General features: G+C 43.0%; 1 protein-coding gene across 1 annotated transcript in view; it reads right to left on the bottom strand.

Annotated features, from left to right (window-relative positions):
* The window catches only part of ADD1 (adducin 1), a 76279-nt gene that overhangs the window by 18297 nt on the left and 45688 nt on the right, over window positions 1-12294 (bottom strand). The window contains exons 5-9 of the mRNA XM_079919316.1: window positions 5309-5389; window positions 4915-5064; window positions 2723-2866; window positions 2520-2618; window positions 1394-1570 (exon numbers count right to left, since the gene is read on the bottom strand). Of these exons, the coding sequence (XP_079775442.1) occupies window positions 1394-1570; window positions 2520-2618; window positions 2723-2866; window positions 4915-5064; window positions 5309-5389 (651 nt within the window). The remainder of the gene's footprint in view (window positions 1-1393; window positions 1571-2519; window positions 2619-2722; window positions 2867-4914; window positions 5065-5308; window positions 5390-12294) is intronic.

The following is a 12294-nucleotide window of genomic DNA, read 5'->3' as shown; positions in this document are numbered from 1 at the left end:
TTGTCCATTTCCCTGACTAGGCCATGAACTCCCTGAGGGCAGGAACTGTGTCCTGGTCACGGCTACAGGCTCAAGACTAGGTGGTCAGTTAATGCAACCCACTTACTGAGCAAATGAATGCAGAAGTTATGGGAGGTTCACCCCTCCCCCACTGATCAAATCTACTCCTGTGACCATCACTTCTAGGCAGTTAACTCCCAGCTCTCCCTTTCCAGCAATGAACATTCTCCTAAGTCCAAAGAATTTCAGTGAGAAGAACCCTCTGAGGACACTTAGCATACCCTGAATCAGATCCATGAATTCTTTTTCTTCCAAGATCTTCCTGAAGCCACCCATCCCACCCGTGACCTGGTCCAATTGTGGCGACTTTCTTAATGTGAAGCTGGCAACATGCCCTTCCAGTGTCTTCTCTGTCCCACATGCCCACGACAGGTCTTTTTTTCCTCCAGCACCTAACATCATGTGGCAGTAGGAGACTCTCTTGAATCCTACTGAAGAGGTATGACACTGCAGCAGGAAAAGGGCCCCATCACAGAGTCATTTGTCTTTTAATGTGATTGCTTCGACCCTAAGTGCCTTGTTGTGAATATTTAGAGAACTTGGCGAGATCAGAGATGGACCTAAAAGACATGACCCCGTCGTGCTGCCATGTCTCCAGCCGCGCCCTCACCTCTGCTACGGATGCTTTCCTTCCCCCAACTCAGCCTGCCACGCTTCTACCTCTTCTTTGAGGTCCTTCTCAAGTGCCACCCTCTACATAAATTTCCTCCCTGATCCTTGCAAAAGGATGACATCCCTCACTGCAGCCACCTAACAGACCACATCCTGCCATGTACTATTAGAACGTTCTTATTATGCTAAAAGCCCCGCAGCCATGCTCCTGTACCACGTTGGGCTCCACGTCCCCGCAGGAAGCAGCAGAGGGTCTCCCACGCAATAAATTGGCAGCAAAGTGTGTGGAACACAGCAGTCAGGCCCCGAATAGCTAGAATTTACTGTTAAAACAAAAACAAGACACTCGGCTGACTGATTTAGAAAGTCCCCTCGACAGCTTGCTTGCGGGATGATGGGTACAGAGCTGACCCTGCTACTCGAGGAGTTACTCATCCAGCAGAGCAGAGCATTCTCTGTGCTCCTGACCCCACACAGTCCAAACAAGATTACCTTTAAAAAACAAAAGGAGACAAGAAACCCTCACCTGTATATTCCATCGTAGTTTAGCTTAGAAGTTAAATTGCCCTGGTGCTTCTTCATGACTTGAGGGTGAAAGCATTCTGATGAATGAATGCATGAAGACAGCAATTTCACAATACTATTTCACTCACTATGAAAACACTAACATTTGTGCTGCTGGGATGAGCGCTGTATCATCAAGTGGTGGCAACATTCTTACCAGATTATCCAGCATCCGCATGAGCGCTTCAAACTCCTGCTCACCAATCTGCCACTTGGGAGGCGATCCGCTGCCCTCCCCTGCCGGGGACCCGGGGGAACGGGATTTGGCCTTGTACTTCCCAGGATCCAGGAGGACTAAATTGTCTGGCCCTCCCGCACTGGCCAGAGTTCGAACCTTTTCCAAAACAAGCAAACACTACAGTTGGAGTTCCTTGCTGATCAACGGGGTCAGATGCCCATGAGAGATCACTTCAACAGAAATGTAGGTTTCAAAAGAAACCAAATCATTATAAGAATAAAAAATGTGAGACAGACACTGATAGACAAATCACAAGGTAATCTTCAGAAGGTTTTCTTTAGCATGAAAAAATATTGGGCACTCATACTAGAAGGACAAAAGGGAAGACAAAGCCCTCCCAAGGCCATATGAAGGGGACTGGGGGCTGCATCACCACACAGACACAAGCCAGAGTGACAGTGAGGAACGCACATAGGGGCCGAGCAGACTCAGCATAAGCAGAGCCCACTGCTGTGAGACTGTGGGCACATCTCTACTCCCTGCACCCACTTTTTCAAAAAGAGTGTGTGGAGTTCAAATGAAATGACATGTAGTAACATAAATAAAGCACCTGATAGCAGGGCTGGCATATGCTAGTACTCCATCAATGGCAGTGACTTATGTATTTGAAAAATTAAAAGTTAGAAATGAAAAGCCCAATAATCGTTTGCCAACTTAAATCAGTGAAATGGCATTTTCCCTGGTCATCTTCCAAATTCATGAGCTCATCTTTAGCAAAGAAATCGCTCACAGACTCACTGCTGGAAAACAAGTATCAAAAATCTATGGGAGGGCTTCCCTGGTGGCGCAGTGGTTGAGAGTCCGCCTGCCGATGCAGGGGACACGGGTTCGTGCCCCGGTCCGGGAGGATCCCGCATGCCGCGGAGCGGCTGGGCCTGTGAGCCATGGCCGCTGAGCCTGCGCGTCCGGAGCCTGTGCTCCGCAACGGGAGAGGCCACAGCAGTGAGAGGCCCGCGTACCGCAAAAAAAAAAAAAAAAGAAAATCTATGGGAACCCCACAAACACCTAAGTATACTATAGACCAAACGGAACGGCCACCACCTACCTGGATCTCACATGCAACCACAAGGTTATGGATGTAATAGAAGGCCTCCTCAACACTCTCTCCAACGGATACAAGCCCGTGATTCCGGAGAATAAGAACCTAAAGGGAGGAAACAGGAAAGCTCTATGGACCTAGGCAAGAAGACAGATAACGTTTTTCTTCTTTCCTCTGTAATTTAAATACCAGATTAGATGCCTACTGACCTTGCTTTTAGGCCCCAAATTTTTCTGAATTAAAACTTTTTCTTCCTCATCAACCAGAATCCCGTGATAATCATGATAAGCCACTTCTCCAAGGGAAAGTGCCTCTGGGGAGATTGGCAAGAGGCCACATTTCATCGCAGAGACCTAGAGAACAAGCAGCACCATCAACGAAGACGAATCAGGAGCTCCACTGACGACACGGCAAATGCTTTCCTCAAAAACGTAATGGGGGGAACATATTTTACTCTGTTCTCCTTTCAGAAATGAATGAACCCATGAATTTAAGATAAACCTTACTTCTGGGGCTCACCACCAATCTATTTTTAAAAATCAAAGCTACCACTGTCAAGGAAGGCCTCAAAAGAAATTCCACATATTTCTGGATTTCTCCCACACTGACTGTAAACACCAAGTGAGCTCAGATTTAATAAGATGAGTCCTGGATCTACTGCAAGGAGAGACAATGGCTTCCTCTGAATGAGTCACAACATTGCAAAGAGGGGTTTCTGAAGAGCTTTAAGGTTTTGTGTACTTTTCATCTTAGGTTGTAGGTGAGATAGGAACACCTGAAAGTCAGATAAAAGGAGATTTATAAAGATTTAGGATATTATACTGTATAAATTCTCTACATTTATTTAAGTGAAAAATCAAAGTGTCCATATAGCCCTTTAATTTCCTTAACTTTCCCAAACTGACTTTAGAATATGCTAATTTTAAAGGTCTTCTACCTAGACTAACAGGCCCCAAAGATTTAAATAATACATATGTAAGTGTAACAATTTCTTACAGAAAAGTTCATCTAAAAAGACAATACCACAAAAAAGGCAGTACCATATTTAATTCCTTTCACAATATCAGCCTTTCTATAAGAAGTTATTTCCTTACAAAGTAAAGTTACTTTGATAATTTTTAAAACAAATCACATGCTATTTGTGATAACCACAGTCTCAAAGGTACCTCTAATGGTTCTTTAAAATGCATGGATTTTTCCTTTTTTTTTTGGCATGGATTTTTTGGGGTTGGAAGAGCATGCATTCTTTTAAGAAAAAATTACATCATTTGGAGAATGATAAAACTAATAAAACTGATGCTGACATCAAGAACCATATCTTCAAAGTAAAACAAACAAACCAGATCCAACATTCATCCCAACAACCCAAGATCTATGATATTAAAACATCAAGACAGAGTGAAATTCAGTATTACTTAATCAATGAGGTCATCTGTCAAACAAATAAGCCCAGGAAGTCATTAAAGTATAAAACTGGTGATAAAAAAGACAATTCTAGACAGTTCTTGAGTGCTTCGCTTTCACATGACGGTGCCAACAACCAGAAAGCACACTTCCATACATACTGAGGGGTCCGAGGCTTGGTCAGGTGGCCTGTGTGCACCAGCAGGGTCCAGGCTTGGTGATCAGAATGGGGCAGGCTCGGGGCTCAACGGCCAAGCCTCCTAAGAGTCTGCAGCGTCTGTGCCCTCTTCCCCCTTCTTTTTTTATTTTTTGGCTGCGCCACACGGCTTGAGGGGACCTTAGTTCCCCAACCAGGGACTGAACCCGGGCCAGGGCAGTGAAAGCGCCAAGCCCTAACCACTGGACCACCAGGGAACTCCCTTCCCCGGTATTACTCTCCCCAGTCACAATCCAGCCTGGGTTTCGCTAAATCCAGGCGCATCATCTGTGGAGGCTGGCCGGTGTGTCTCTCAGCCTCAACCTCTCCATCACAGGCCCGGCGCCTTCCCCTCAGACCGTCAAGCAGGTTCAAGTCTCCTGCATCCCACAAACCCTTGCCTGAGCCCAGCGTCCCCCACTTACCACCTCACTTCACCCTCCCTCCTCTTCCCACTTCTCTTCTCAACCAAGGAGTCTCAATTCACTGTTGTCATTCTGCACTTCCCAGTCTCCCATACGCTGAAATCTCACTCCCCTCTTCAACACTGATTTTTCTAATCGTTGAGTCTTACAACATTTTCAGACTTATTACATGTTTTTCAAAATCAGATAGTAAATGGACCCCTTAAAATATATTCTTTTAAGAAAGTCAAATGTAGTGAGGAAAAAAGATTTTTCTAATCCAACAAAATGAGGTTTGTTGACTTGGTGCAACAAGAGAGGGCAATTTGGAGGAAATGTGAAGTGCCGCTCACTGAAGGGCTTCAAATTGAAGTCTCTACCAGGGCAGCGCACTCACCGCGGCCCCTGCTGGTGTGTGAACGTGCACAACGCACTTCGCGTCTGGGCGTGCAGCGTAAATGGCAGAATGTAACGTGAAGCCAGCCTGATTTACCCCTAGATTAGTACTTCCACGGTCCACTGCCTCTCCTTGTAGACTGACTTTAACCTGAAATAAGAAAGCAAAATCTTAAATATCAAGAGGATTTCATGTTATCCTAACTAGAAATTACTTAAACCAAAGTTTAAAGTGTTTATAACTAATCATAAAAGTTTTTCCCTGAGTTAATCACACAAAACATAGAGTTTTTCCTCTTTCTTGGGTTTTACATGTCTAACGCGATTAGACAGTATTTAATTACCTAACATGACCTACATATACTTGATGCCCAAGAAGAGAAGGACATTCTTACCAAACTGGATGCAGTCACTTCGCTGTAGAGAAGTCCAAAAGGTACAACGAGGAAGTGTTCCTGCTCGGAGCTCACTCTGGTCTGTGCGGAGAATTACTGAGTTAGCTCAAAAATCCTATTGAAATTATTTGCATCTCTTTCAGTCCACAGACTCACGGTTTTTTTGTGAGCATTAACTGAGCTACATAGGGTCTCACTTAAATACAGTGCCTATCACAAAGCTAAGGGGTACTGAAAGCTTTCTGTTATTCTGTTGTAGTAACTTACTGGGTACATGAAGTGCATCTTGGTCACATTCATGATAATTAACTTTATAAAGAAAAAACCTTCTGGTGGCTACCAAGCCAGTATCACGTGCAAAAAGGTGACACTCCTCAAGGGTGTAATAATGAAAACCAAACCTTACTTTTTAAAAATCAAAATGTTTTGTTTTTTTTTTAAGTACTCAAAACCTATAGGATAGTGAACAATCATAAAAATCACAAATAAGAGAGCGTTCTTCCTTTCTGCCTGACCAAAAGTCTCTACACATCACATCCTTACTCCCCTGGTATCTTTCTTCCTTCCACAATATAGTTTTCTTTCAACAATACAGATTTGTCACATATGATGGATATGTGCTAGATGCTAGTCATGTAGTGCGGGGTCGGGGGGGAGTCCTGCCCTCACAAAAATTTAGTCTAATTTTTATCAATGTAATGATTTGGGGATAGACTCAAAAGACTTCCCAAAGCTATTAGGACGGAACACATTTACCACTGGGCTAAGAATTCTAACTAGGGTCAGGTAGGTGGAATTCAATGTTTGTTGAAAAGGCCTTATGCTGTTTAGTCCAACTTCCTAACCAGCACAGTGACTTCTATAGTGGCCCAAAAGAAACACACACGGGGCGGAGGGGTGTCCGCTTGGACAGTGCAGTGATGCCCTCACACGGCCGGCCTCGTTCCTTCATTCAGCAAATAGTCCCGGAGGCCTTCTGCACCTGGAGGCTAGGGTACAGCAGTAAACAAACAGAAGCTGGAGAGGCCTAATCATTAAACACTCTCTCTTACACTGAACAGAAATCTGTCTGTGGTGTGCAACACAGAACGAGGTCTACGTCTGCCCTAAACTGTAGTTTAGTCCTGGGACATCTGAAACTATCCCATCTCCTCCATGTCATCTTCACGCGAAACTCACTGCATTTCCTCAGCACACTAGAATGCGGACCCACAGTCATATAAGACCTGAGTTAGAACCCAGAACTGTCTATGTTGCTCTGGGGACCCTGGGCTCCTGGCCTCCTCACCCATGAAGTGGGGATGAAAGGGGCTTGTGCTCACAATAAAGCTTTCAATAAATGGCATCTCTTAACTATTACACTACTGCAGTATTATTAATGGTGGTAGGAAAGCCATCTCTACCATATCCATTCTCTATAAATCTCTACTACTAGGTCTCTACTCCTTTTTAGTTGTTTCAAAAACGCTGGGAATTCCCTGGCAGTCCAGTGGTTAGGACTCCACACTTTCACTACCGAGGGGCCAGAAATATTTGGGCCTTTCCATAATTTTGGGCCTTTCCCCCAAATATTTTCCCATTAATTTTAAGTTAGCCAGGTTTTTTAACGCTGAAGTCAGTTCTTTTATTTTATAAAAGATGTTGATCTTTCTAACTATCTAAATCAAAACTATGCAAATTCCCCAATTCCCAAACTGGGTCAAAACAAAACTTAAACAAGGAATTACTGTGTATTTATTGGCTGGGATGAAGAAAAATAAGGTTGGAAACAGGGAAAAATTAAACGTCAGATATTTTTAATTTTATTTATTTATTTTTTTGGCTGCGCTGGGTCTTCGTTGCAGCGCGTGGGCTTTCTCTAGTTGCGGCGAGCGGGAGCTACTCTTTGTTGTGGTGCGCGGGCTTCTCATTGCAGTGGCTTCTCTTTTTGCAGAGCATGGGCTCTAGGTGCGCGGATTTCAGCTACTGCAGCACGCAGGCTCAGCAGTTGCGGCATATGGGTCCTAGAGTGCACGGGCCTCAGTAGTTGCGGCGCATAGGCTCGTAGAGCGCAGGCTCAGTAGCTGTGGCACGCGGGCTCAATAGTTGTGGCTCACAGGCTCTTAGAGCACAGGCTCAGTAGTTGTGGTGCATGGGCTTAGCTGCTCTGTGGCATGTGGGATCTTCCCAGACCAGGGATCGAACCAGTGTTCCCTGCACCGGCAGGCAGATTCTTAACCACTGTGCCACAAGGGAAGTCCCAAGTCAGATATTTTTGCTTATTTTAAAAGGTTTTATTTTGAAACATGCATGTAAAAAAGTATTTAGCAGGTATACGTACAACTTAAGTAAAATAATAAATCAAATGTCCATGTACCTTTCAACCAGCTTCAGAAACAAAATAAATCTAATATTTCTGAAGCTGTTTCTTTCTCCCCATATCCCATAAGTAATCACTATCCTGAGTTATGTGTTAAGCATTTTCTTTCTTTTCCTTACAGTTTTACTTTATATATATTCATCCCTAAGCAATACATTGCTTAATTTTTATCTGTTTGTGAACTTCATGTAATTGCAATCATACTGTATTTTTCGGTGACTTTTTTTCCTCAACACTGTTTCTGAGATTCCTGCAGATGATATACAACATGGCAATAATTTATTCCTCCTCATTGCTGTATAGTGCCTATTGGATGAATATACAATTTATGTATCCACCTTCTGTCAATGGACGTGGTTTTCATTTTGCCATTAAAAACAATGCTATGAACATTCTTATACCTGTCTCCTAGTGTACATGGTACAAGTTTCTCCAGGGTAACAAAGTAGGAGGTGAAGCCAATTATTTTCCAAAGGGCCTAATTAAATGTACACTCCTGCTAGTAGTATATGATAGTTCTGTGCTTCTACAACCATCTTTCCTAAAAATTAAAATCTGATGTCTGAGAAATGGTATTCCATCGTGACTTTATAATTTCCCAGTTACAACTGAGTTGAGCAACATTTCATATTTTTATAAGCCAGTCTCATTTCCCCTTCTGTGAAATTCCTGTAAATTGCCTTGTCTTTTGTCCATTTTATACTGGTTGCTTACTGATAGTTCTTCATCTATTCTGGATACTAATTTCTTGTTGGCTAACCGTGAGGCAAAATCTTCTAGGTTGTAAGCTTTTATTTTCACTCTCTTTATGGTGTCTTTTAATGATGAGAAATTTGTTTACTTTAATGTAGTCAAATGATTTATTCATCTTTTCTTTTATGATAAGTGCTTTTGTGTCTTAAGACAACTTTCCTTAAGTCAGAGGTTAAAGGTAAGTGATTTTCACTTATACAGATCCTAAAATTTTTTCAGTATTATCTTTCACACTCAATGCTTAATTCATTGGAATTGCTTTGTGACTCTATACAGTATAAGGTAAGAATCCAATACAATTTTCCAATTCTGATTTTTCAATCTAATTGTGCCAGCACCAATTACAGCCTGGTCCATCATTCTTCCCTTGATGATCTGCAATGCAGACTCTTTTGTATATCTGATTTCTTTTTTTTTTTTTAATATTTATTTATTTATTTATTTGGGTGCACCGGGTCTTAGTTGAGGCATGCAGGATCTCCACTGCAGCATGCGGGATCTAGTTCCCTGACCAGAAACTGAACCCAGGCCCCCTGAACTGGAACCGTGGAGTCTTAACCACTGGACCACCAGTGAAGTCCCTGTATATCTGATTTCAGTACATAAAGATCTAGTTCTGGGCTCTGTCCCACTGGTTTATCTGTTTCTGCCTTTCCCCAAAGCACACTATTTTAGTTACCATCACTTTATAAGTTTGACACTTGATAGGAAAAAATATCTCCTTACCTAGTTCTTCAGGAGTTATCTATTCTAGGCCTTTTTTCCTCCACATAAGTTTTAGAAGCACGCTCATGCTATGAGGTCCCACATTAAAAAAATACTACATAGCCAGTTTTACTCACTTTTTTCTTTGTCTATGTATATATATATATATATATATATACACACACACATAATTCATATAGCTATAAACAGTATACATTTTATATTTTCTCTTTTATAATAATTATTTTCCATGGTTTCAGATGGTCTTTATCAATTATTTTTCATAATATGTAACATTCCCTCAAGCTGATTCCCTCAAGTTGAATAACTGAGCCATTTCCCACCTACTGATGGATATTAAGACTCAAATTTTTTTATTATTACAGATAATGCTATAATAAATATATTTATACATCATGTTTTCTTCTTTGACTTCTTTCTTTAACATATATTTCCAAGAGTGAGCTTAACAGATCTACATATTATAATGGAAAAGCTTAAAATATACAATCTTCAGAATCTGAAACAAAAAGGAGAAAGTGCTAAGTACTGATGTAGACTGAAAAAAGAGAGGACATTTCAAAGTAAGTTTTCTAGTCCCTGATGGCGTAGCACTGGTCTAACTGCGAGTCTTCCCACATGTAATGCCCCTTCTCTGTGCACAAGGAATGAGCGCTAACGTCATTCACCGAAAACACAATACACCCGACTCACTATCTCTGGCAGAGATCCCTATCATGTCCTCAGAACACAGTCACTGTGGACCCGCTGCCACCTCTGGAGCCCACCACCTCGGAGGGTTAGCATTCCTTGGAATCCAGAATGGAGGTGAACCTAGCATTCCACTGACACCCAGAGGCATTTAGGGACGGAAAGACCCTGCCATTGGCTAAGAGCCACCAAGAGAGGAAGCCCACCTCATGTGCCAACTGGGCTATCCTGTCTTTTGACACCCCCGCTCAAAAGCTTCTCTAAATCCAATGCAATCTTAAGACAGAGATTAATTCAGACAATCATCTCCAATCCTCTAACACCTGTTAGCACTTTTAAATCCCTTTAGCAGAAAATCCCTATTGCCCTCCTTCAAAGAAAGGGCACGATGACCTGTTGGCACTTTTTGGCTGCACCGATACTATTAATATTTCTTTTCTGTTAAATCTATATATGATAACGCCTAGACTGTGAAACCAAAATATGGATGCTATAAATAGTTAAAAAAACAAAAACTTTCTTCCTCAAAGATTCTCTAGTTCACAAGATGTAAGAAATATGTTTTGTAACTTGAATTTCTTTTTTATTCAGTGTTAAGTCCCAAAGAGATCACTTACAGAAAAGTAAACACCTAACTAATGTTTTTTTAATTTTTTTTTTGCAGAACACAGGCCTCTCACTGTTGTGGCCTCCCCCGTTGCAGAGCACAGGCTCCGGACGCGCAGGCTCAGCAGCCATGGCTCACGGGCCCAGCCGTTCCGCAGCATGTGGGATCTTCCCGAACCGGGGTACGAACCCGTGTCCCCTGCATCGGCAGGCGGACTCTCAACCACTGCGCCACCAGGGAAGCCCCTAACTAATGTTTTAATTCTGCCAAGTCCTAAATAATTAAAGGGGGAAAAAAATGATCAATTTAAGCAATTCAAACTTATTTAAATAGCATTCATAATAGGACTAGTAGTAAACAGCTTTTAAAATCTCCAGAGAATGTAAGGCTGGCATTAAGCCAAGGATTACATTTCCTCTTAGCGATGTAATGTTTTCATGGAACTAATTTTTAGGCAACCATTTAGCATTAAATCTCTACACAGGGGCTTCCCTGGTGGCGCAGTGGTTGAGAATCTGCCTGCCAATGCACGGGACATGGGTTCGAGCCCTGGTCTGGGAAGATCCCACATGCCGCGGAGCAACTGGGTCCATGAGCCACAACTACTGAGCCTGCGCATCTGGAGCCTGTGCTTCGCAACAAGAGAGGCCGAGATAGTGAGAGGCCCGCGCACCGCGATAAAGAGTGGCCCCCGCTCGCCGCAACTAGAGAAAGCCCTCACACAGAAACGAAGACCCAATGCAGCCAAAAATAAATAAATAAACTTATTAAAAAAAAAAAATCTACATAGACGTTCTGTCAAGTATAATTAGCCACAGAGGCCAGCAATTTCCACGCAGGCACAAGGAAGAGAGCCAGCTCTTGTGGGAGGCTAACTGGATCCACTGACCAAATATCAAAAGGCGCCTCCTCTGTGCCCAGCACAGGAATTCTTCCCAGGACACAGCCAGAGGCTCCTTTCATGGAGCTGATGTGGACGACGAACAAACGTACAGTATGGATGATGGTAACTGCTGTGGGGGAAATAAAGCAGGTGTTCTAGGGTGGAAGTGACATTCCACAGGCAAGACAGCGTAGATACAACAGGGTCAGGTCTGCGTTTTGAAAGGTTCACTTTAGCGGCAATGTGGAGAACAGAGGGGAGGGTAACTCGGTATATCTGGCAAAGATCCCTACCACGTCCCAGAAGCACAGTGCACTAGTCACAAGGGTGGGCTTCAGACTACCATCAAAGAGCATTCCTTGGAGTCAAGAATGGAGCTGGGAACCTCCCTGGTGGTCCACTGGGTAAGACTCCGTGCGCCCAATGCAGGGGGCCCGTGTTCAATCCCTGGTCAGGGAACTAGATCCTGCATGCATGCCACAACTAAAAGCATGCCTGCCGCAACTAAGAAGCCCACATCCAGCAACTAAGATCCTTTCACAGCCAAAACAAATAAATAAATACTTAAAAAAAAAAAATGAATGAAGCTGAACTAAGCACTGCTGGTTATGAGTCCACAAGTAAAAAACACCTACACATGTGTATTAAGTACTGTGTGTACTGAGTGTGTGGAGTATGGAGAAAAGGGTAAAATGATTTAAACGTCTGTTAATGCTGGTTATCTCAAGGGGGACAAGAGTATTCACAGGATTATGATTTCTTCTTTCAACGTCTGTGTAAGGGACGCTTGCCACAATAAGCACACACTATATTAATAATTTAAAATATCCAATAAGGGGCTTCCCTGGTGGCGCAGTGGTTAAGAATCCTCCTTCCAATGCAGGGGACACAGGTTTGAGCCCTGGTCCGGGAATATCCCACATGCTGCAGAGCAACTAAACCCGTGTGCCACGACTAATGAGCCTGTG

The sequence above is a fragment of the Stenella coeruleoalba genome, assembly GCF_951394435.1.
Source record: "Stenella coeruleoalba genome assembly, chromosome: 4".
NCBI classification, from domain to species: Eukaryota; Metazoa; Chordata; class Mammalia; order Artiodactyla; family Delphinidae; genus Stenella; species Stenella coeruleoalba.
This window is presented reverse-complemented; position numbering and strand designations above follow the sequence as displayed.